The 25,544-nt window shown below is 54.3% G+C and overlaps 1 protein-coding gene across 1 annotated transcript in view; it reads left to right on the top strand.

Annotated features, from left to right (window-relative positions):
* Positions 1 to 10,449: 10,449 nt before the first annotated feature.
* Positions 10,450 to 25,544, top strand: part of Tet3 (tet methylcytosine dioxygenase 3) — an 86,979-nt gene continuing 71,884 nt past the window's right edge. Inside the window, exons 1-2 of the mRNA XM_051202949.1 lie at positions 10,450 to 10,845; positions 24,472 to 24,528. Of these exons, the coding sequence (XP_051058906.1) occupies positions 10,537 to 10,845; positions 24,472 to 24,528 (366 nt within the window). The 5' untranslated portion in view covers positions 10,450 to 10,536. The remainder of the gene's footprint in view (positions 10,846 to 24,471; positions 24,529 to 25,544) is intronic.

The following is a 25,544-nucleotide window of genomic DNA, read 5'->3' on the forward strand; positions in this document are numbered from 1 at the left end:
GGATCTCCGGGATTTGTCTGGCTAGCTGCTCTAGCCAATCAGTGATGTCCAGTTTTAGCAAGAGACTCTGTCCTGAGCAGATTGACCACACACACACACACACACACAGTCCACATAAAGAAATTATTTGTGTTACAGATTCAATTGGATATCTTATATCTTATTTGCTAAGTATGGCAACCCTAATCCTGAAGTTCTTGCCATGTTGTGTTGACATTGGTGCTCATCTCCAAGATGAACGAACCCACAGGAAGCCATCTTCTGGTACCCTACAGGAAGCAGTTCACCTGCTTGCTTCCAGAGAAGACTCTTGGCGCAGAAGTCTTTCCCAGCTCCCCTGGCATTACTTGCTATAGATGTGAGTAATAACCTCTCCACCAGGCAGCCGCAAGCTGGTTTCAGACCTTCTTCACCTTCTTCTTCTAGCAGCCATGAGATCCCTTGTGGGTCTGTGGATCTGGGCAGGACCCGCCTGCTAACTGCCTGTCAGTGACACCCGGACCCACTGACTGTGTGATGCTGCATGGGTAGCCGATCTCTTACTTGTCCTGTGGCATCTTCGTGTCTTTGACACCCTGCTTCCCGATGCTTTCCCACAAGGTGACATTGTATTGTAGTCTGGAACGGCAGTGGATCATTAATACAGTCTTATAGAAGACATGAGTAGACATGGCAACATAGGACGATGACTTCCATCCCTGGCTCAGAATGTGAAAGGTACAGTATTGACGGATACAGTGTCTTCCCCAGGAACAGTGCTGGAGTGGCTCCTACAACCGGATATCCCCTCCCAGTTCATCCAGCAAGGTCTGTGTTCTTCTGATGCCAGCTAGCATCTCCATCTTCATCAGGGTGGGGTGGGCACTAAGCCACCCCCAAGGTCTGCTTAGGTCTGCTTATATCTAGTCCAGCTTCTGACCAGCACCTCTGGGGATGCTGAGATACTGCCCTGCTGGAAGCTCTCAGTGAGATCCCTGATTCAAATCCGAGGCCTGTACTTTGAGAAGCAAGAAGTGGGAACTAACTCCTGCCTGACTGCACTGCCTCCGGGGAACTGCCCCGCCGACACCCTAAGGTAGTGAGATCAAGGACACTTCAGTGCATGTCTGTGAGGTAGGGAACCACAGAGAGAAAGAAACAACGACAGGCTGGGATGGAGAGAACAGAGAGCCCGAGGGGTGGCAAATCCAGGGCAGCTTGGAGAGGGGCTGGCACAACCTAGTTTTGCTTGACCATAAAAAGAAGGGAAGGTGGCGGCAACAACACACTTTATCCCCGGCACTCGGGAGCCAGAGGTAGGGAGTTCAAGGCCAGACTGGTCTACAGAGTTCCATGACAACCAGGATAACACAGAAAAACCCTGTCTCAAGAAACCTTTTACCCAGCACCCGACTACACAAGTAGTATGTACCACCACTGTAAGTAATGCACAATGTTTCGTTGATTATTGATATGTGAATGCTGGCTGTCATGATTACAAACAGTTAAAGCATTTTAATGTGTTGCATATCTTCTGGGCCATTCCCTGTCACACACCTCTTTTTATAAGTTTCTTTCCAAATGCAGGAAGTGGAGGTGGGTAGAACAAAAAAGTTCAGATTCGTCTCCAGTTACATAGCAAGTTCAAGGCCAACCTGAAGAACAAGAGACCTTGTATCAAAAACAACAACAAAACAAACAGGAACGCTGATGCCTTGTTAGAGGGTGCAACATTGACGTTTACCCAGAAGTGGCTCCTAACCCCTGGCCCAGGCAGTTTGTCCCTCCCTGCATTGGTGAGATCTGTCTGTGTCTGTTACTTCCTGACTGTCTGTGGGCATGTCCCCCAAGTTCCTCAGCTCGGACACATCTGACCCAGCCTTGCTCATCACCTTTCTCCTGCCCCCCGAGTCTACCTCTGTCTGCCTCTTGGCTAGTCATCCTCTATGCTATGAATTTTCTCTATTCTCTAAACCTTTCTACCCTCTCCTCCGCAACTCCATTTTTTCCTCACCTAGATTTCTGCTACAGCCTTTGAGCTAACCACTCTGCTTCCATCCTGACGGCCCACCCTCAGGCAGCCTCCATCCAGTAGCCAGCAACTGGCTATGGTGTGGTCCTGTGCACAGCCCAGTGGGTAAGACAGGCAGGTATGTCTGTGATGTGACTGGTGTGTTAGACCTGGTCTCGGGACTTGTCAAAGGCTTCCTGAAGTGTCACCAGAGCTTAACCAGAAAGAGTGAGTGGGAGGGAGGTAAAGGCAGAGGCAGGAAATGCCACATTGTTTCAGAAGTTTCAGCAGGCAAGGCCCAGGTGGCTCATACACCCTGAGCCCTCTTTTTTTTATTTTTTTATTTTATGCTGGTTTCTCTGTCCACAAGTTGACTACTGTTGAGCTTGCCCTGTAGGCCACTGGCCTCTTCCACCCCACTTCCCTTAACCCAAATTTATTTCCCTCAAGTCGGAATCTCTGGGCCTGTCCTGGTGTTAAGAACGACAGTCCGTTAGAATCGAATGGAAATCTCAGTTATGCATCCCCAGGAGGGAGCAGTGTCCTGGAAAGGAGCGTGATGAATTGCACTAACGCATTCCACACACATCCACCACACACACCTTCCCTGCGCATCAGTTACCAAATGCACTAACCGAATAAATTCCCTCCTTCAGGCGTACAGCAAGGGTGTGCCTATTGTACTTACCTGCCTGTGTCTACACGGCTCAGTGAGGTGGAAGCACAAGTTGTGGCGCACTTTGAGGTGAAGGCTTAAGGGCTAGTGCCTCGTTTGCCCAACACCTGCGCTCCAGGTTAAAGCGAGGCCAGTGGCGGCTTGCGGCGGCCTGGGTTGCTGGTGGCGATGGAAGCAGAGATCACACTGACATGCAGTGTACATGTTCTGTGACTGAAAACCAACACGTCTACATTTATTCTGTGTGTGTGCTTGTGTGTGTGTTGTAGGTGTTTATGTGGAGGCCAGAAGTTGGCATCAGATGTCTTCTATCACTCTCAACCTTACTAATTTTTGAAACAGCTGACCTGAGCAAGGGGGAGCTCATGGACCCCAGTCTGACAGCTGAGGAACCAGCATAGGACTGACCCAGGCCCCCTGAATGTGGTGTTAATTAGGGGGACTGGGCAGTCTACGGGGCCTCTGGCAGTGGAACCAGGATGTATCCCTAGTGCAGGAATGGACTTTGGGAGACCATTCCCCATGGAGGGATACTCTCTCAGCCTAGAAACACTGCACAGGGGAGGGCCTAGGCCCTGCCCCAAATGATGTGACAGACTTTGATGATCCGTCATGGAAGACCTAACCCTCTCTGGGGAGTGGATGGGGGGATGGAATGGGGGATCGTTGGGGGGCATGGAAGGATGGGAGGGAGAGGGGCCTGGGATACGTAAAAATAAGACAGTTTCTAATTTAAATAAAAATTTATTAAAAATAATAGTAATTTAAAAAAAAATTATGTGTATACAGGGGAGGCTGGTGTGTGGATAGGTGCCTTTGGAGGTCAGAAGAGGACATTGGACCTGTGCAGCTGGAGTTACAAGTAGGAGGTGATGATGGTACGTGTGTTCAATCCCAGCCACTCAGGAGTCAGAGGCAACTGCACCTGAGTTTGAGGTCAGCCTGGTCTATGGAGTGAGTTCTAGGACAACCAGGGCTACACAGAGAAATCCTGCCTCAAGAAAACCAAACAAATAGTTGTGAGCAGCCTTGAACTTTGTCCTCACCTGTGGCACTGACCACGCCCATTGGGGGTGGGGACAGGGGCGGACCTGACTAGGTCTGGGGAAGGGCCCCCCCCCACTCTACACACAGTGTAGGAAGTGACTTGAGATGGAGAAAAGCTCCATGCAAATGCCAGCTGATTATAGTTTTCTTGCGTCTGTTTTTAACAAACACATGACTAGGGGCTGGAGAGATGACTCTGCGGTTAAGACACTTGCTGCTCTTCCAGACGTCCAGGATTTGATTCCCAGCACCTACGTGATGGCTCACAATGCTCTAGGGGATCTTCCTTCCAGTCTCCTTGGGCACCAGGCACACAAACACAGTGCAGATACTTACACGATGGCAAAATACTCATAAAAACAAACAAATCTTTCAAAAAACAAAAAACAAAATAAAAAAAATGCTCCCCAAACCAAACATATGGCTAAAGAAGTAACATCCAAAATGAACTAATTTCCCAACATCTGCAGTCTTGAAGACCATGCAAGCTGGGCCTGTGAGATATGGGTAAAAAGGTACTTGATATGCAAGCCTGGGGTACTGAGTTCAATTCTCACAATCAACTTTAAAACAATAATAAGTAGCAGGTGAAACCAAGCAAGCCTAGGGCCCGTATCAAAAACCCTATTCACCAGCCAGGCACAAAACTTAGCTGAAGACAAGGTGTGGGAGTCTCTTCTGAGGCTGGTAAATTAAGTATCTACAGGCTCAGCAGCCCCAACGGCCCTGGGTCCTGATCACTTCCCACGCATTTGTTTTTAGTTTCTAGAGCTTTACCTTCCCGGGGGCACCCATGCTGTGGTGCACTTTGTGGGGTCAGTTCCTTTCACCTTCATGGCTGTTCTGGGCATCAAAGCGGGACCACCAGACTTAGACATCACCCGCCTTTCCCACTGAGCCATGTGCCCCGCCCCCTTCTTGATGGAGCCGCGCAAGCACACACATCCTTCTGCGGCACTGCACTTGTAAGCCAGCACCAATTCATCAACGGAGCCGACTGTTTAGCCCAAACCCAGAAATCACCCTGCCATCCTCCCAGTCCTCAAGGCTTCTTTGCCTGACAAGGGGTGGCCCTGTCCAGGTCCAGCCTGCAAGGCGGCTGCAACAGGGTTCTGACCTCTCCTCCCCGGAGCATGGAGCATACATTCCTACAGGAAACTCTGCCCCCAAACAGCAGAACTGATACTCTCTCCAGAGCACCTGAGCGCCATACCCTGACCTCTGCCAGGTGCTGCTGCACGTGCTTCCCAGCTGCTTCCTCTAGCCCAGGACTTCTTAAACTTGACATCAGTGAGGCTGGAAATATGGCCCAGGTGAAGGTGCTTGCCACCCAGCCTGATGACCTGAGTTTACTGTCTAAGACTTACAAGGTAGAAGCTGAGAACAGACTCTCAAGTCATCCTCTAAGCTCCACACAAACACTTGAGGCACGTGTGTGCCCACGCATATGAAATTAAATACATATTTTTAAAAAACTGGAAGGTGAAAGTTTTTTTTTTTTTTTTTTTTTTTAAGACTTTTGGGCCGGACTGGGAAGGTTCCTGATGGAGCAGGTTAGGGTGAACTGGAGCATAGTTCCCAGGAGACAGTGATGCTGCCACGCTCTGGGACTGCAGTTACCAAGAAGTCCTGCACCCAGCCTGGGTTCCTGCTCATCCTTCCTCAGCTGCTTGCCTGGCCTGAGCAACGTGAGAATAAAGCCACAGCACAGGAGGCTAGAAACCCCAAGGCAGAGAGAGACCTGAGCGCTGGAACTTCATTTGAGGCACCCCTGAAGGGCTTGGGCAGGCTAGACACTAGTCAGGGAAGGCTATGGGTCCTCCCTGGCACAGCTGACCGGTTTCTTCTTCCTTCAACACACCTGCTGATGTGGTGTGAAGTCTGAGTTGACGAAGGAAAAAGGGACAGTGTGGTCCTAGCCCTTCAGAGCTGGCCTGGTGATGAGAAAGGAAATATACAAACAGTTGTAACACTGATAGCTGTTCTCTGGAGGGAGCGTGGGCAGAACCCTGGCATCTGAGCTACTGGGACCTTCTTGGAAGAACTGGCATTTATGCCCAGACCTGAAGGGTTTTCTAGAATCTAGAAGGTGGAGGGGGGTGTGTCGTTGACCTCAGTCCTCTGAGTGAAAAGTGACCTTTTGCATCAGATGAGGTGTGCATGCTTGCAAGAGCCCATCAAGACCAAGCCTGCTGTTATTTCCTCATAGAAGTTGGGGGGTGGGGGTCATTAGCCCCTCACCTGAGCTTCTAGCCCTTCCTCCCAGCTGATTGGACTAATTCTCCTCTAATTGCAAGTGGGAGGTGCTAGGGTATATAAATTGTTAGTTAACGGAGGCTCTTTGTCTACTCGATTCGACTGTTTGGTAGAGGTAACAGAGGGTCTCTGTCTACTGGACTACCTGGGAGAGTTAACAGAGGATCTTCGTCTACTTGACTGCTTACTCGACTGTGTGGTAAAGTTAACAGGGTCTCCATCTACTCCACTGTTTCAGAAGTCATTCCTGTTGGCAGCTGCGGCTCTGGGGTCACTCATGTTTCTGCCAGGAACCCCTCAACCGCATTCTGTAAGTTCAATACACGCAGGGTTCCCACTGTAAGCCTTGGTGTAACGGTACTTTGGTTTGTTGCTGGGTCCTTACGAGGAAGGGGTAAACTTTTGTTTCTCCCCAGGGAAGGAATTCTTGAAACCGGGTAGCAGGGGTGAAACCACAGAACTGAGATGTAAAGTTCGGGGAGGAGGAGTGATTGGGACAGGGTGCCAGGGAGCTGTCCTTTCCGGTAGCTCAATCTTAGTCACCCAGCTTGGATGCTCTTGATCTGATTGTGCCCCAAGGTTCATTCAGATGCCTCGTTCACTCTCCATGTCCCCACCCCTGAGCTCCTCCACACCTGAAGCCTGTTTACTAACTGGACAGTCAGGCTCTCGGTTACTCACAGCTGGCTACATCCCTGTATTCCATCCTGATGCACACACACCGGCACGCCATCAGATTATCTAAGCCAGATAGTGCTGTGAAAGGTGCAGAAGAGACTGGGTAATTACTCCTGCCAATTACTGAGGCAAATCAGAAGTTGCTGGGGTCTGCTTCAGAATCCATGGTAGCTAAATGCCTTGACGATAATACTTAACTCATGAGGTTGCTCTGTTATTAACAATAAGAATCATTTGTAGTGGCTCCGACTTTTAATCACAACACTCTTGAATTCAAGGCCAGCCTGGTCTACAGAGTGAGTTCCAGGACAGGCTCCAGAGCAACACAGAGAAACCCTGCCTCAAAAACTATTTGTGGAGTCAAGTGTGGTGGCATATGCTTTTAAACCCAGTGCTGGAGTGGCAGAGGCAGGCAGGTGTCTGTGAATTTGAGGACAGCCTGATCTACAAAGTAAGCTCCAGGACAGCTAGGACTACATAGGGAAACTCTTGTCTTGCAAAAACAAAACAAAAACCCCAAGAGAATAATTTGTCACTCAGTGAACCCAATAATAGGTACTTTATTTGGATCTTTGAAGATGGTGTGTACCTAGTTAGTTCAAAGCTGCATCATTGGTCAATGGTGGAGTCAGACCTGGAAGCCACAATCTCTGAACCTAAGCTAGTTTTTCAGCCTCGCACCCAGCCCATTTATCAAACACGCAAGTGAAAAGGAGGAGGGCAAATCGCATAATCAGCATGAGTGTAACCACTTGGATGAATGTTTAAAAATTTTTAATCTTTTTTGTGTACATGCCTGTGTGTGATGTGTGTGGTGTGTGTGTGATGTGTGTGGTGTGTGTGCGCGCGCGTGTGCGAGTATATATGCCAAGTCTACAACTTCTCCATATTTTCGTTTCTACTCTCAACTTCCTGAAGCACAAACACTTGGGTTCTTCCAAAGGCCACAGTAGGAAGTAGGTGCTGCAGCCATGTTCACCACCCACCCAGCTGACAAGCTGGCCTGTGGGACAGGTTGTTGAACATCAGGAGTGCCAGAGGAAGTCCCTGACAACTCTGGCTGTTCCAACTAACTGCCTGGGGCTTTGTGGACAGCGGGGCGCTGTGTGAGATCAGTTCACCCCCGCCCCCCTTAACACATACAACACACAAATAGTCCGCCGAATGCTCTCCCCCCCCCCCCCCCCCCCCCAGTTCTGGCTGAGTTGTTAGATTCAGCCAAATGAGGACGCCTGCCTGCCAGGTTACCTGGCTGGGTGAGCACCGCCCAAACTGGTCAGGCTAGTCAGTCCGTGGCTGTTTCTGCCAGGGCTTGCCCTTGCGTAGGGAGGGTACAGACCTACCCTTCTCCACAGCAACACGGGTAGGTGGCAGGCAGCTGTGGGCACTCTAGCCTGGCAGCCAGACCAGATGGGTGGAGCCGAATTAATCTAACCTGGAATTTCAACTTGGCCAGTTACAACAGGTGAGGGGTGGTAGGGAAGGCAGCTTGAGAATTGGGCAGTTTGGCAAGTTGGAAATTCTCTTGTGTCTTGTCCCTTACCCCTGCTGGAACACAGCCCAGGGTGACTTTTTTCAAAGTGTCTGCGAGGTTTAGGCCTCGGTGGCGACTTGGGCCCATCCGGAGTCTGTCTGGGTCCCTGTCCGCTAGGCGCCCCATCCCTCTGCCCTGGGAAGCAGGGCGGGCGGGGGCCTCGAATTAGTCTTTGTTTTAGACGCTCAAGAAAGAGCCCGGGCAGCACCGAGCCGGAGAGGCTGGTGACGGAGGGCCCTGGGGCGGTCCCGGGCAGGGCGCGGGGCTGTGACCCTCCCGCGGACGCCACGCAGTGGGCACTCGGTCTCTGCCTTCGGACGCCCCGTTCTTGCGGGTCAGGCTGACTCGGTATGCAAACGCGCGGTGTCCCCTATTGTCCTGCCTCGGCCTGAGCGAGCGGCAGCCGAGGGGGAAAGGGTGGCGGGCGGGGGCGATCGGTCGGCCTCGGGGCGGCCGGAGATGGCGGGGCAGTCCCGAGCACGCAGGGAGTGGCAGGAAGTGGGGACACCCAGGCAGCCGGGCCAAGGGCCTAGCCGGGGAGGTCCGCGCCCCGCCCCGCCCCGCCCCGCCAGCTCGGGGCTCCGGGCCGCGCCGGAGGGCAGGGACGGGCCAGCGCGGGGACGGCCGCGCCTCTGGAGGGCTCCTCCGCGAGGCCCGCGGCGGCGCTGCAGGTGCAGAGCCCGGCCGGCCGGCCGGCGCGCGCGTCGCCCCTGCCCGGGATCTCCGCTCCTGCGCGGCCCCGGGCCCGGCGGCCGGGCTCGGCGGGACCGCACGTGCGCGCCCTCCCGGGCGGGGGAGTCCCCGGGCGAGCACGTGCCGCGGCGCGCGGGGGGGGGGAGTCCCGCGGCCGCCTTCATTGCTGCTGCTGCTGCTGCTGCCGCCGCCGCGGCCGCCGCCGCCGCCTCTTCCTTCCTCCTGCGCGGCCCCCGATCGGCCGGGGCCGGGGCCGGGCCGGGGGCGCACCGCGCGCGCGCGCAGGCAGCTTGGCCGGGCGAGGCGCTCCTCCGTTCCCGGGGGGGCGCACCCACCCCTGTGGCCGCGGCGGCGGCGGCGGCGGCGGCGGGCTGGGAAACTTTGCCCCTTTGTGCGCTCCGCCCCGGAGGCGGCGGGCAGGTCGGTGCAGCCGGTGGCTTTCCGGCTCCGCGGTGGGGGAGGGGCGGCGCGTGGCGGGGGAGGGGTGGCGCGGCGCGGGGACCGTGGCCGGGCCGGGCCGGGGTGGGCGCAGCAGGGTAGCCAGGGGCCCGGCAGGGAGCTCCGGGTGGCCGCGCGGCGCTGCCGGGCGGGGGCGGCGGGGCGGGGGCTGCGGGGCGGCGGGAGCGGAGCGGCCGAGGCCCCAGAACAAAGGAGCCGGAGCGGCGGCGGCGGCGCGCGCAGCCTGGCCTGCGCCCCTGCGCGCCCCCTCCCCGCGCCCCTCGGTGGCGCGGGGCGCTCTCCTCTGTGGCCCTCGGGGCTCCGGCTCCTGGGGCGCGCGGCGAGGGGGCCGACTCGGGACTCCCCATGGGCGCGTCCCCCACCCCCAGGCCGCCTCGGTGCTTGGGGTGTCATCCACTCCAACGAGCGAGCCTCTGCAAACTTTATTTTGCAAGCTGTTACCTCGGGGGTTAGGTCCTGTGCCCCCCCACGCCCCCGTTAGGGGTTCGCTTGGATTTTTAATGAGACTCACAAGCCCGTGGAAGATGCGTGCGGGGTGGGGAGCAGGGTGGGGTGCACAAAGCAACTTTGTCAGGAATCCCACCTTGAGCGAGCATGCCTCATTCCCTTGAATGCCTCCCCACTTCTAGGCCCCCGAACCTCCGTCTGAGGCTCTAAGGACTTAGTTTGACTCAGACCCTGGCTTCCCCCATTTTCTCTTCCCAGAAGCAGGAAGAGATAACACGTGAAAGTTGTCCCTGAGCCCCGAATGATGCGCTTCCCCTTTCTGTCTTTCCCCTCCCCAGGCAGCGTAGCCTTCTCCACCATCCTGACCCAGGGAGGGAGAAGTGTCACCCTAATCTGCCCCACCGCACACCCAATTGGCTCACCTCATGCCTGAGCCCCGGGTGGGTGAGGGTGAAGAACCCACCCAGCCAAGATGAACCCTTTCCCGGGGGCTGCCGCCGCCACTGTGTTGCCCCTGACCCTGGGGCCCCCCTGCAGGTGGGAGACCGGTCCTGGAAGGAGTCCTGGCCGCCGGCTGCAGAGGAGGTGAAGAGGGTTTGAGAAGAGGCACCCATCCCAGAGGCGGAAGCTCCTTGCCTTCACCCTTGTAGACTGGTTTAGGCGAGAAGGACCTGCGGGTGGCGTTCGCAGGCAGCAGGAGACTGGACAGTAGTCTAACCTGGCGTCTGTGCTCCTTTCCTTGGCAACGGCAGCATCATGAGCCAGTTTCAGATGCCCTTGGCGGTCCAGCAGGACCTGCCAGGCCTTTACGATTACCCCCCACAGGGCCAGGTGATGGTAGGGGGCTTCCAAGGGCCTGGGCTTGCTATGGCTGGTAGCGAGGCCCAGCAGCTGCGAGGGGGTGGAGACGGGCGAAAGAAAAGAAAAAGGTGCGGGACCTGTGAGCCCTGCCGGCGGCTGGAGAACTGTGGGTCTTGCACCAGCTGCACCAATCGCCGCACGCACCAGATCTGCAAACTTCGAAAGTGCGAGGTGCTGAAGAGAAAAGCCGGACTGCTTAAGGAGGTAAGCGAGCCTCCGCTACACCCTTGCTCGCGGGCCTCAGCCATCATGAGGGTCTGCTTATCGAGACTCACCCAGTCGCAGCCGTCCGTCCTTTGGAGCCCAGTGGGTTCCTTCCCCAGGCCGATGGTTTGTGTCGGAGTAACTCAGTCCCTCGCAGAGCACGTGGAGCCAACATCCCCGCCCTGGATGTTTGATTGATGGCAGGAGAGATGGATTCAGAGGGGAAGCTCTGGGTTGGTTACAGGTTGGCTTTTGTGCTGTCCCTGGTGGATTGCGGTATTTTCTCCCCTACACCTTGACTTGGGTTCTGGGGGGTTCTTGGTGTCACAGGATACTTCGTGGGGGGGGGTCAGAGTTTCTGGCACAGTAGTATTTTGTTGGGGTAGTAGGCGCTGGATACCAACTTATGAATGTGCTTTTTGAGATACTGTCAAGGACTCCCTGTGTTCAGAGTAGGAGATGAGGAAGATGCAGGATGAGCAGCCACGGTGGGGTGGAGGGGCGGTGACCCTGTTATTGGGCTACTTTCCTTTCTACTATGGTACGAGGTTGGTGGCAGCTTTGATGGCAGAGAGTTGGCGAATGGACAGCCAACGGAACAGATCTTAGGCGGAGCGCGTAGCCGCTGAAGCCGCTCCAGGCAGCGGAGCTGGCGCTGGACAGAGACAGAGGCCTCCGCTGTGTGCAGGGTTCCCAGCCTCAACACTAGTTTGTTCAGGAGTCCAGACTACTCTGCCGCTCTGGGCCTGTCTCCTCAGTGAAATGGAGTTGTCCTTGGTAGTGGTCAAAGTCCCTTCAGCTGGGCCAGGAGCTGCTGTGCTCTGAGCGTAAGGTCACCTGTGGCCGGGCTAGGTATGTTCCCTCCCTTGGGATTTCCCTGACTGCTGGATGTAGAGTGATAACCTCAAGCTGGTAGTGCTCTGACTAGCAAGAAAGAACCAAGTGCTAGGGGCCAGGGTGGTTCTGTCCCTTAACTCTCCGTCCACTTGCTACACGCCATAAGTCATGATGTAGGGACGCCAGTCTGTTCCCTATTTACCTTGACCAGCTAAAAAGACCTGGATCAGATCTGCTGCCCCCAGCCCCAGCCTTGGGGCAATAGTTTGCAGCCCCCCCTTAGCCTTGGGGCAATAGTCTGCTGTATCTGCCCCTCAGCCCCAGCCTTGGGGCAATAGTTTGCAGTCACTTACGCTGCTGGTGTTAGGTACAGTTATGCTGCTTATCCTGTGACCCCAGGTCATTTCCCAGGGGCTGCGATAGGCGTAAGCTGGTGTTTGCTTGTGAGTACTGAACGCTGCGTAGCTAGATCCCTTCATTTCCTCCCTATGATGGGGCACTTCCTTTTTCCATCCCTCCATCCTCTACACGCCTCTGACAGACAAGGGTAAAGATTGGGTGGCCCTTGTGGGCGGCTTGAATGAAAAGAGCCAGGAATGAGGTCAGGGCCTGTCATCCCCCTGCTGGCCAGGCTGCTAGGTGATCCCGTGGACCTGGCGTGGCAGCGGCTCACAGATGTGTGCACCGGGCAGAACTTGCTATGGTTGGTGGCTACCCTAGGCCCCTAGGGCCAGGTAAAAAAATGTAGTTGGATAGAATGCCTCTGATACGCTAGGACAGAAGGTCCACACGTAGGTCTGTGGGCCAGGGCTGGACCACTATAGAGACAGTGGATGAGCTTTTTCTTCTGTTTTTATTTATGTGTGTATGTGGGAAGTTAGACACCGGATCCCCTGGGGCTGCAGTTATAGATGATTGTGAGCTGCTTGACGTGGGTGTTGGGAACTGAACTCCTGACCCCTGGAAGAGTGGTAAGGGCTCTTAACCTCTAAGCCATCTCTCCAGTGGGATGAGCTTTTTCTTAAAGCTAGCCATTTCATCATGTTTGCGTGTCTTTCTGCACTGTGGTGCACATGTGGAAGTCAAGACAACTTGATAGTCCGTTCTCTTCTATGTGGGTCCTGAAGACAAAACTGGGTCCTGATGCTTTGCAGCTGATCCTAACTTTCCTTTTCAGAGGGCAGTGCTCCAAAGGTGAATACCCTCTCTTTGATATTTAAACTTTGAAGGAAGAGGCTTGTTGTTATTTTTGTCTGTTTGGCTAAAAAAAAAGTAACTAGTGTCTCCTTACAAAAAACAACCTGGTCCTAAAGGCTTGGAAGCCCAAAGACTGCTGTCCAGACAACACTCCGCCTAATGGGCTTGTAGCTGGCACGTTCACGGGCTGGGATGCGCATGAGAGACTCTGCTTGAGCAAGTGTTTAACCGCCCCAGGGGACTGCAGTGACCTCAGTCATTAGATCTTCAAAGTGCTTAGCGGTAGGAGAGTGTCCCAGGACGGGGAGGACTTTGGGGGAGGGGGAGCTGGCCCCTCAGGTGTGGGGGATGCCCAGTCTCCGGAGCTCAGAAGTCTCACTGTCTGCTTTCATCTGTGCCCGGAACTCCGATCCCTCCTTAACTCTATCCGACTGCGCTCTCCCAGCTGCCTTCGGGGTTTCTTTGCTACTGTACTGTCTGCTGACAGCTGCCTGGTACCATCCTAGACGGGCGGTGGACACGAGAGGGGGGACTTTATATCTCTTGCTTTTCCTTTTGCTTACCTACTTGGCTTTCTTTTCCTCCGCCCTGTGAGCTTTGGGAAGAGTGTGCCAGAACCACTGGACTCGGTAGTTCCGATTCGAAGAGTAAAGATGACTTCCCCGGGCAGGTGGTTGCTTCTGGGTTGGCAGTAGGCATAGCGCATCTGACGTTTGTACCTCTACTGTGGTCTTAATTCCCAGTTCCCAGCTTAGGCTGGTGTAAGAGTTCGTTTGATTTACATTCTTTTCACTTAAATAAAGGCAGACTTCTTAGAGCTTGAGTGTGAAGCACACCAGGGTGACGTAGTGAGTCTCTCTGGTATTGGTTGGTTTTCTCTGTTGTGGGATGGAGGTGAGCCTTTTCGGGGTGTAAATACGCATCGTGTGTGGCACACACAGTAGGTGGCCAGCGCGAGCTGACACAACTAAACTTCACGTGTAAACAACTGTGCATTAGTCTGAGTTGTAAGCCCGTAAGTACAGATTACACGTTTATTTATCGCATGACATCCCCTTGCTTTCTGGGAGAAGAACTGTGGAGCAGGACTCTGGAGCCAGGAAGGGGGGGGGGGTGTCTGTGCACCAGGTGCAAGGCGGCGGAGCTGTGATCCTGAGCAAGGGAGGTAGAAGGGCGTGGATGAACAGAGAAGTGGGGTGTGGTTGGAGAGTACTTGCTAGTCATCGGCCCAGCTGTCCTTGGGCTCCTGAAGCTAGGAGGCCTCTCTGCAGTGTAGAAGCCCCATGGGTTTTCTTGCTAAGCTCCTGAAGCAAAGGGGGAAGTAGGGGGATGAAATTTCTTTAAAAGGAAGCCTACCTGGTGAGAGGCCTGAGAAGAGGCTGGGCAAGGTGAGCAGATAAGCATCTTTGGGATGCTGTTTTTACACCCCAGACTCCATAAGGACAGTCAGCTGGGGGTGTGGGGGGAAGGATTGTGTTTGTCTTTCTTAGGATTTCTTTTCTAATTATTTATTACCTATACAGTGCTCTACCTGCATGTATCCCCACAGGCTAGAAGAGGGTACCAGATCTCATTACAGGTGGCTGTGAGCCACCACGTGGGTGCTGGGAATTGAACTCGGCCCCTCTGGAAGAGCAGCCAGTGCTCTTAAACTCTGGGCCATCTCTCTAGCCCAAAAGGTGGTTTTCTTGTTTTGTTTTGTTTGTTTGTTTTTTCTTTTTTTGCTTGCTTTGTTCTTTGAAAGGAAACGATGGCGAGGGTTATTGAAACGGGACAATCCTAACTGGAGCCGTTGGTGTGGTGCCACACTGTCAAGTGTACAGAATGGTCAGGGTTGTGCCCTTTGGGGTTTATATGACACGGATGGCTCAGTGGTTTGAGCCTTGCCCAGGCGTATAGGGAAGCCCAGTGGCTGGGACATTCTGTGTCTAGGAAATGCTTGTGACAGAAGATTCTGTGTACTCCAGCAAGGAGGAGGAAGTAGGTCTCCAACTTAGGGAGCACAACTAGGAACAGGAACAAACACACCCCTGGGTCCCTGTGTACAAGGGGTTACGCTGGGGAAAGAGCCAGACACACGGGGCATTTACGCCCGGCCCGGCTGACTATCTTCCTGAGTGTTGCAAGGAACCACTCTACAGAATTACCATGATAAACAAAGTGCAGAAGGTTAGGGCTGGCAAGAAGTCCAGTTTTTGAGATTTCGGAAATCTTAAGCATATTAGCTAAGTTTTTGATAGAACAGACTGTTGAAAGGCACCGAGATTGCAGCGAGGCTAGCCGTGGACTGCGCGAGTGCTGTGGCTCCTTCGGGAGCAGCCTGCACAAGCCAAGATCTGGATTTCAGAAATGGCGGACTCCCCAGAAGCCTCGAGGACAGATCCGAGCTTCACTGCCCTGTCTGTCCAACAGTGTATGTAGGTCAGGGGTTCTACACGGGGATCACCTGGGGAAAATGTAAAACTCTAATGCCTGGGTCCCCCTAGCCAGGAACTTTTGACTTCATTGGCAGAGAGCAGACTTGACTAGATGGAGGCTCTTGAAGTGATGGAGATCCTCTGCTGCAGACAAGAGAGGTGTGCCTCCCACCTGAGTTGCAGGGCACGAAGTGGCTTACACTCCATTCCACCTTGCTACGACAGACCAGCAGTGTCTTCTAGAGCTTGTCAGGAATGCGGAGCCTCTGGCCTTATCCCAGACCTTTTCAGCCCAAATCTGTAGTTCAGCTAGATGGAGATGACCCAGGTGGTTCATATAATCCTGAGAGTTTGAAGAGTGAACCTCAATACTTGTGTGACCAGGAGAAGGCATGGGCCAGTGGGAAGTGGTCAGAATACCTCACGCAGACGACCAGGCCCCGAATTCCAGTTAGCAACCAGGAAAGGAGAGCCCAATCCTGGATTGACTCCATTCCTCTGGAGTCCCTCAGGCTAGTGAGTGTTGAGTAGTACTGTTTAAGGACTTGGGCGTGTTCTGAAGATGGGCAGGAAAGCTCTCGGGCAGCGTTTGCTGCTCGGAAACCTGATGTGGGAGGTTGTAGGCCCACAGGTCACACACGAGTGGCGGTTAGTAGAGGGGAGGGCACATCTGTGGAATCTTGGGTCTGGTTGGGGCCTCTGCTTGTACACAGACGACTGGGTATTGCAGGCGAGGACGTGGCAATGTTGAAAGATGGGAAGGGGGCTGAGGGGAGTAGGCAGCCCAAGCAGCGAGCCTCGCCCACATTCAGAGGGGAAAAGCCTAGCTTTGTTTTATGTTCTTGTAGGTTTGTTTTATCCTATTCTGCTTGTACAGCATGCTCATGCCTGGTGCCCTCAGGGGTCAGAAGAGGGTGTTGGATCTCTGTAGAACTGGAGTCATGGATGGTTTGAAAACCACATGAGTACAAGGGATTGAACCTAGGTCCTCTGCAAGAACAAACGTTAACTGCAGAGCAGAGCTATTTCTCAGCCCTCCCGGGACTTGTTTTAAAAGAGCTGTAAAGAATTTTCTTAGCTTATCTTTTTGTTTTTTGGTTTTTTGTTGTTGTTGTTTGAGACAGGGTTTCTCTGTGGCTTTTGGAGGCTATCCTAGAACAATCTCATGTAGACCAGGCTGGTCTCGAACTCAGATCCGCCTGCCTCTGCCTCCAAGTGCTGAGAGTAAAGGTGTGTGCCACCACCGCCTGGCTATCTTGATACTTGTCCGAGTGATCTCGTATAGGACAATCGAAGGAAGCCGGGCCAGTCAGCTTACAAACGAGAGAGGGACAAACGTCCATCGCTTCCTGCGGAGGAGTCTGCAGAGACCCTCTCTGTCAGTAAGTTCTAAGCAGGATGACTAAAGCCATGTTAGAAAGAACACGCTGTTTACACTTTTTCCTACACTGTTGAGCTAGTCTGAGGGGTGCTCTGGTTCCTGTGCCTGTGTGGGTCTGGATAGAGGCTGGGTCTGGACCGGTGATGTGTGACAAAGGCATCCTCTGGAGTGAGATCCTTTCTGGGTTTGTGGAAGTGTAACATCAGGTGTCATTTTATATTCCTTAGATAGCTTTCTTGCAGAAATATTTTGTACTTATATGTATGAGTATCTGTTTGCGTGCATGTGTGTGGAGACCAATGATCAATAGTGTTTTCTATTTTAGAGGCGGCGACTCAACACTATATAGTCCTGGTTGGTCTAGAATTCACTATGGAGAACAGGCTGACCCTGACCACAGAGACCCATTTGTCTCTTGCCACCATGACCTGTCCATATCATTAAAAAAGTACACACACATACACACACACATACAACGCGCACGCGCACGCAGATCTTTGTTTTGTGTGGATGGGTGTTTTGCATGCATGTGTTCATGCATGAAGACCAGAAGAGGGTGTCAGGTTCCCTGGAACTAGAGTTACAGACAGTTGTTAGGCACCACGTGGATGCTGGGAATTGAACTTGTGTTCTTTGCAAGGACAGCCATTGCTCTTAGCCACAGAGCCATCTTTCCAGCCTAACCACCTTGGCTATTTTGAGACAGTCTTCCACTGAGTTTACATACACAGCTTACACTGGTTGTCCAGCAAGCCTCCGGGGTCCTTCTGTCCCGGCCTCCTCAGGGCTGGAGTCACAGCACAGACTATGCTGAACTTTTACATGGGTGCTGGCGATCAAAACTCAGGCCCTGATGCTTGTGCTGCGAGCACTTAACTATACGGAACGCACCCCCCTTCTGTTTTTGTTGTGCTGGGGATTAGACCTCAAATATGTTGGGCAAGTAAGTGCTTTATGACCGAGCTACACCCCAGCCCTTGACATCATTCTATAGCTGGGGTTAGTGTCAGGTCTGGGTTGAGGTCAGGTTTGTGAGATTCCTGAAAGTTTCATCTGAATGTCTCAATGAAAATGTGACAATGTATATTCTCTGAGGAGACAATAATATATGGCTTTTAGCACGTTCTCAAGACTATGCATGGCCACCCCAGATTTTAAAAGCATGACTTACCTGAGTCATCCGATGTGAGGTCCATAAGCCGTGCGCAGCAGTTTAAATGAAAATTAAATACAGTAATGGTCACAGTCGCCACCTTCTAGTTAGCTGCGCGTGGCTGATGGCGCTTGTTGAACTGTGCAGATAAAGAATGTTCTTTGCTGGAATCGGTGGCTCATGCCTGTAATCCCAGCACTTAGGAAGATAGAGGCAGGAAGCATTTATGAGTGGGAGTCTGGTTTAACTCTTTATGTAGTCCAGCTTCTTAAGCGATGTGTTCCAGGCTAGCCTCAGCTGAATTCTAATACCCCGTCTCTAAAAGTTAACTGCCATAGAAGGTCTATTGGGCAGAGCTATGAGCTGCACATGGGTGTCCCTGTGTGGTCCCAGATCCAGCCTTACCATGGCCTCTTTCAGGTTGGGGGAAATAGCCTTCAGGTTTGGGGATCATGGCTCATAGCCACGGTACGGAAGAGAACGCTCCCGTAGATTCTAACCTATTACAGAACTCACTCTTGAAGGCATGACCATGTGTCCTTTGGTACCCGGTGGAGAAGATGCGTTCCCCACAGGGACCTTCCCTCCCACACTCCTGATCAAAGCCTCTGTGACCCTTCTCCATGTTAACTTCTTGTCCTACATGTACTTGTTCACGAGCCCAGCCCAGAGCCAGCCCTCTGCCTTAGGCTGTCTCCTGGAGAAGGTGGTGTGGCAGTAGTTGGGCTGATGTTTCTAGACTCCATCTCTTTGCCTGTGGAAGAAGACAAGCGCTCAGGAAGAGGATGTTGGAGGACAGGACCCCTTCTCTGTGCACTTCTGGTCCAGCTATTCTGGTAGAGTGTTAGGGTTGTGTTGCTACAAGTCTCTGCCTTGTGATCAGTGTGGGGCCAAGCCCTGCTGCCGCTCCTGGACTGTGTATACTTGGTGGCCCTGTACAATTTGCATAGGAAGTCGACAGCCTGAGTTTTTTTCTGAGGCAGGGGTGTGGGACCTGGGGTGGGGGATGAAAAGCAGCTCTGTGTGGGATCATCGGTTGGTTGCCTTTCAGGTGAACTCAGGTCTGGGGGTTGCTTGATTTGCTTCAAGTCATGCAAGAGGTGGGCTGGGTCCTCAGATGGTTCTGTTCTGTTCCAAAGTGCTGAGCTGTCTTGTGGGAGTTAGAGCATTGCTTTGCCCCTGCAGTTAGTGGACGGATTTCATGCCTCCCACTGCCGTTAGCGCGGCGACTGCAGGCTCTCGGAATAGAATGGGAATGTCACTGGCGTCTTTAAGTGCATTGGTGAGACTATGGGTGTCCTTAAACCCTACTGCCCCTTTTGATTGCCAGGGGCAGCCTTAGGAGGGGGGTATGAAGAAGCTGGGTCAAAAACAAGTGGCCAGATGTACTGGATTATAGTGTTCCCTGAGTCATTCGTGTGGGGGAGACATTGGGCTGTTCGTGCCCGTCTTTATGCTTCTGTTGATGGGCCCCTAATAGAGGTAACCGTTTCCCCCAAAGATTCCAGGAACGATTCTGGCACTCTGGGAGAGAGGGATGGCAGGCTCTGGCTTGAGGCCTGGACCGGGTGGGGTGAGGAGAGATGGCGGCGGGGGCCAGCAGACCGGATGAAAAGAACAGGGGAGACAGGTGGTACCTTCTAGAATGTTTTCCTGGGTCCCAGGGCTACAATGGCCCTATTCCCTGGAGAAGTACAGCTCCTTTCTGGTGCTGTATCACTTATCAGAATCAAGGTCAGGTATGCTTTAACCTTAGCTAGCCTTATGCAGCAAACCTCTGCCAGGATTGGCATGGGCCAGGCCAGGCACGGAACCCATCAGGAGTGGAGGGGTAACAGTGCTAACTTTGTCCTTCATGAGACCAAGGAAACTTTCTTTTGAACCAGAATGCTGTTATAAAGCTGGAAGGGAGGGGTGCCTTGAGGACAGAGTCTAGCCTTGGTCACTCTTGGGCCTCTTGCAGAACAGCTGGGAAGGGAAGGTCTGGAGAGTTTGCTTGTGACGGACTGAGGAGAGGAGGCTCTGACTGTACCGTCTGCTGCGCCTGGAGTGCTTGACATGGGATGCGGAGGTGTGGGAAGACTTAGGCCGGCTGCTGGGCACACCCAGGGGTGTTCACAGACCCTTCAGGGAGGTTGCGTGTGTTAGTGACTCCTGGCAGTCCACCCTGGGCTTGAGTTACTCTGCACCTTGTTCTGTAGTGTCTTCTAGTCTCCGGTTATTTGAGTGGGTCCTGGGACATTTGGCGGTCCAAAAGACAGTAATGAAGCGGCAGACACGACACCTTCTAAGCATCTAGGACGGTGGCTCTCGGCCTGTGGGTCGTAACCCCCTTGGGGTCGCATGTCAGATTTTTACATTATGATTCTTAACAGTAGCGGAGTGAGTTACGAGGTAGCAACAGTAGTTTTACGAGGGGAGGGTCAGCCACCACAACACGAAGCTCTGTGTTCCAGGGTGAGAAGCACTTGTGGAGTTAGGGCAGAGCAGCACCCCCTGTCGGGCTCAGTGTGTGCACCTTGTCTGTCGGTGGAGGTGAGGGGGCGGGGGAGGGGGCTGCCTCTTTGTCGTCAGGACAGCAGTGCATCTCGGTCCGGTTCGCCATACCCCCCCCCCCCCCGCCCCCGGGAGGAGCATCTTTCCCCCTTTGCTCTTCTGCTTACTCCTTCCTGGTGATTGCCAGTGACTGACACAGGCTTCCGCTGCCAAAGCTAATTGGGAGGTCTGATCAGTGAATGAAGGCGAAGGCAGTTCCCATGACAACCTCAAAGGGTTTCAAATATAGAGGATGATGCGTGTGTGATGGGTTGCAATTACTTGGGTGGAAACTGATGCGTGGACACGGGGGAACGTGGGCTCCAAGGGTAGGGGGGTGTTAGGTTTCTTTGGCAGCGTCCTTTGTGTGATGGAGAGGAAGGAGGTCACAGGTTTCCCCTCACAGTCAGTGAGGGGCTCCGGCCCCTTTGGAGAGGCGGGGCTCCGGCCAGCCATTCTGGTTGGGGAGGCAGGACACATCTATCTACAGAGGCAAGTGCTTAGGACCAGAGGACACTTCCTGGAGGGAGTGGGGTTCAGCTGAGCAAGGAAGAACCCTGTGCAGAAGTTCCTTGTTCAGGACAAGGCAGGGAAGAGGCCTGTCTCTGGTTTTCTCGCCTTTGGAAGAGGTGGATGGATTTGAGCATTGCGGGGCTATCACAGTGGACTGAGTGTGCACTGTGTATGCTCAGAGTCGGAAGAGTCCTACTGGGTGTCGTCTAGCTGTGTGCCCCTGGGCAAGGTGTGCAGGACTCTATTGTGTCTGTGGAATGGGTATGGAAACTCCTGGCGTGTTGTTGGTTCGCTTTGAGACATAAATAAGATGCTCCGGGTTGTGTTCCCTTTTGCGGGGCCCCTCAAGGCGAGGATAGGAGATGATCAGTGTGATTCTTCCACGGTGGCCTCACTTCACTTCTGCAGCCAGTACAGTGAGAGTAGGAGGCCCAGGTGGGGGATTGGGGAAGGGTCTTTGCTCTCGTGCAGAGGGCTCCCAAGTACCTCGGAGTTGGCCGCCGGGAGTCCCACATGTAGGAGGACAGGCATTCAGAGGTGGGAAAGGAGCTGTCCTGGCTCAGTGGTCCTGGCGTGGACGTACCTGACAGGCATCACGTGCCTCTCGAGAGGTGAGATGTCAGAGTGGGTTGAGAGTGGAAGTAGGCTGCCTTGGGGGCTGCTGGAGGGCAGGGTGGGTGCCTGAAGTTGGGGGACACAGTTAGTATGGGAAGATAGCGTGGACTCCGCTCCAGAGTTCGTAAACTGAAGAGACATGCTGGTCCATAGTTCACAGTGGTAGGCCTGCCTTTCCAGGAGGCTTTAGAGACCTCATCTGACCAGGAGAGGGGCCTCACCATTTCAATGCTCACCCCCCTTTACACACACACACACACACACACACACACACACACACACACACACACACACACACACCTGAGGTAGAGCACAGGCCACTCAGCACATTCCAGCTCTGTGTAGAGCCTAGAAAAGTCAGGAAGACAGGGCCCCACCCACGTGGGAAACAAAATAACTGCTAGGCTGTGACTGGAGCTCCAGAAGAGGCAGGCTGTGTGTTCTTGAGGGCAGGGAGGAGCCTGGCTAAGCTTGGGAAGGCTTGGTGACCGGGGACCTGGCAGCGGGGAGGCACTGTTTGGATTCAGCCACGCAGTACATTAGCATGCGGGGGAGGGGTCAAACAGCATTGGGGACAGTGAAAACCGTAGTATTCTCAGATCTGTTTGATACAAGTGGTCACGTTCAGTGACCCAGCTGTCTTTTTACCTCCCTGGGCTTGCAGAGAAAGGGGGTCACAGAGGATGGGAAGGGTCTGGGATTGAATTCCAGCCCACCAGTTTTGAAGGACAAATTGTTCAGCGCCCCTAAAGACTCTTCCTTCTGAAAAAAGGCTGTGTGTAGAGTAGGTAAAAATGAGAGGCTACTACAGGGTGATTGGCACAGGGCCTGGTGTGTAGCGGGCTCCCTGATGCACTGTGGGAGCCATAGTAGTGACAGTATTAATTGATACTTTCCAAGCTGTGTTTGTCTCTGTGGGGTGCATGAGTCTATAACACAGGGCTTTAGGGAACCAAGAGGATTCATTTAGGCTGGTCAGTAATGTGAGTTCAAAGGCACCACCCGCTAGCTGGGTGGTGGTGCAAGCCTATAATTCCAGCACTTGGGAGACAGAGGCAGGTGGATTCCAATCCGGTAGTTTGAGGCCAGCCTGGTCTACAAAGCAAGTTCCAGGACAGCCAGGCTGTTAACACAGAGAAACTCTTGTCCCCCCTCCCCCCTCCAAAATACCCAGAAAACCCAAACCAACCAAAAACCGGAACACTGTTAGTCACCTAGAAGTCCTGACTTAGGACATTGCTCCTTACCCTGTCCTGTCCTCTGCCTGCCTTCCTGTTCTGGGAGGGACATAGTAATACTGCCCTTTGTCCCAAAGGGGAGGCAAGTGAAGCTGTCTCACCAGAGGCAGGTCACCCTTCTCCTAAGGCAACTTTTCTGGTTGTGGGTACTCGCTGGGGGCCCTGGGGTGGGGCACAATTATGCACGTGGTGGAGTGGGTAACTGAGCCAGTCACTGGAGCAGAGGCGTGCTCGGCACTGAGTCACTGCTCTCTCTCGGCTTATTCATCTGTGAGAATGAGAAAGCACCCTGAGGTCTGGCAGGAATGCAGAGCACTTCAAGGCAGCAGCGGCTACCTTGTGTCAGGCAGCTGGCTACCTTGTGTCAGGCAGCTGGCTCTGCGCCCTCTCGGGGGCCTCACAGCTGTATGAAATGGCTGCTGGCTCCATTCTACAGATGAACAAAGAGAGGCTGAGAGAGGTGAGTTACCACCGGTTAGGGGCAGGATGTGTGGGCACTAAAAGTACGTGAGGTGGAAGCCTGGACCTTCCCCTGGGTTGGATAGACGGGAGAGGTGCCTGGGAATTAAATACAGGGATGTGAGCGGCTAGGACTTCGCTATTTCCCCTTTACCCTTTCGGGCTTCTGGCCAGCCGTTGCACCTTGGTATGCTTGTAGTTAGGGAACTAGACTGGGACTCTTGAGGTCTGGGAGCGGGGGCGGGGGAGTGGGGTTTGGGAGGTTGAGGTATGTGATTCAGCACCAATCGAGAGTGATCTTAGGGTGGTAAGGTGGGTGCCAGGGAGGAGAGTACAGGAAGTACTGGCTTCAGCCCATTTTCCCGAGTCGGGTGCTAGAGGTCAGGGCAGTAGAGCTGCAGAATGGGGACAGACCTGGCTGGGAGTTGGAGCTCCACTGTGTTCTAGCCATCACCTTCCGTGAGTTACTCCACTCATCTGCAGTCTGCAGAGCGGGTGTGTGTCGGTGTGCGTCCGTGTGTGTGTGCATCCGTGTGTGTGTGTGTGTGTGTGTGTGTGTGTGTGTGTGTGTGTGTGAATGTGAAGCTCCTCCTGTCCTGGAGTCCTTGGAGGACTGAAGCTGGAGGGTGGCCGCTGTGGGGTGCCCTTGCGTTCCGCTGTACTCTAGGTGCACCCGTGGGTGGTGCAGGGGGCGCCTTGTACGCGTTGGTTGCCTGGTTGGGGGGGTACCCCGGGATTCCCGTCCTGCCTGGGTAGCAGTCCTTGTGGCTATGGCTTCCACGACCAAGGCCCCCGCCTGGCTGCTGGGCAGGTCCCGAGCGGGGAGGGCCGGGCGCGGGATTGGCTGGCGCGCGCGCCGCCCCCTCGCACACACCAGCCTGGCGGGGCGGGAGCAGCCGGCAGCTGGCCGCCGCCTCTGCAGTGCCTCCCTCGGTGCGCTCCCTCGGCGGGGATAATGGGAGGCCTGGCGGCGGCCGATGCAGTAGAGGAGGCCGGCCGAGGTAGAGCTCAGGGCCCGGAGGGGAGGGGAGGGGAGGCCGCGCGCTGCAGGCGGGGAGCGGGGCCCCGGGATCTTGAGAGGCCCGAGACCCGAGCAGCAAAACAAAACACTGGGAGGCGCAGGGGCCCAGCGGCGCTCGGCGCTCGGGAGCAGGAAGCCGGCCCCGTCCAGCCTTTCTTCCCAGGCCCCTTCCTCTCCAGGGCGCTGGGGCCTGTGCAGGACCGCTTTGCGGCCTGCCTCCTTCCAGTCTGCTTCACCGGTGTCTTTGGCTTGTTTTGCAGGTGGAAATAAAGGCTGGTGAAGGAACGGGGCCTTGGGCACAAGGGGCGACTGTCAAGGTACCCTGCGTGCTTTGCGTTTGTGCGTGCACGCGCGCGCGCCCGTGTGTGTGTGTGTGTGTGTGTGTGTGTGTGTGTGTGCGCGCGCGCCTGCTTGTGTACGAAGGCGCGCGATGGGGGTGAAGTGTTTGGATATAAATAAAGGGTGTCCTCTGGCGATCCCTTAATCTCTCTCTCTCTCTCTCTCTCTCTCTCTCTCTCTCTCTCTCTCTGTGTGTGTGTGTGTGTGTGTGTGTGTGTGTGTGTGTGTGTGTGTGTAGCAGCAGCCGAGGGGGAGGGGCGGCAGGAGTGTGGGCGGCCAATGAATTCTCAGGCCTGTGTGGGTTTTGTTTGGATTCTTTTTGCTTTCTCAGCTGGATGGTTTGGGTGCAGTTGGGGTTTGGTTTGTTGAACTGTGTGTGTGTGTGTGTGTGTGTGTGTGTGTGTGTGTAAGACGTGCAACCTACTCCCCACCTCTGCCTCTGGAAATCTCTGGAGAATGGCCCTGGCACTGTTGGTTTGCATCCAATCTGCAGAAATCCCCGGGGTGCGTCGCGGGGAGGGGGGGGTGAAAGACAGTAAGGAGGAGGGGGATTGCTCTCCTGTGTCTGAAGCTGATAGGGTGTCATTAGTCACGCTGCTGTCACCATGGAGATGGCTGGAGAGGAGAGGAGGTGGTGGGGGTGAGGATATTTTGGGTAGGGTGGGGGCTGATGCAACATCATGGCCGGGAAGCCAGCCGGTGTCTGCTGTATTCTGTGCCACTTGGTGTCTGGGAGACTGGGAAGGCAGTGTTCCCAGGTGTGGGGGGAGCAGAAGAGGCTCTTAGCCTCTCCAGGTGGGTTTTCAGAGGGTGGGGTGGTGCATTCGGTAGGGGGAATGGAGAATCTGTTCACTAAGGACTCATGACTAATCCTTCCAGGTTGGCAAGGACAAGATCAGTAGATTTCCTTCTAGTCTGCTCCAGTTGACAGGGCTGGGGGCCCACCTTAAGTCTGGAATTACTCAGCAGTCTCCTCTGACTTGGGAGGTGGGGG

The sequence above is a fragment of the Phodopus roborovskii genome, unplaced genomic scaffold, assembly GCF_943737965.1.
Source record: "Phodopus roborovskii unplaced genomic scaffold, PHOROB, whole genome shotgun sequence".
Taxonomy (NCBI): domain Eukaryota; kingdom Metazoa; phylum Chordata; class Mammalia; order Rodentia; family Cricetidae; genus Phodopus; species Phodopus roborovskii.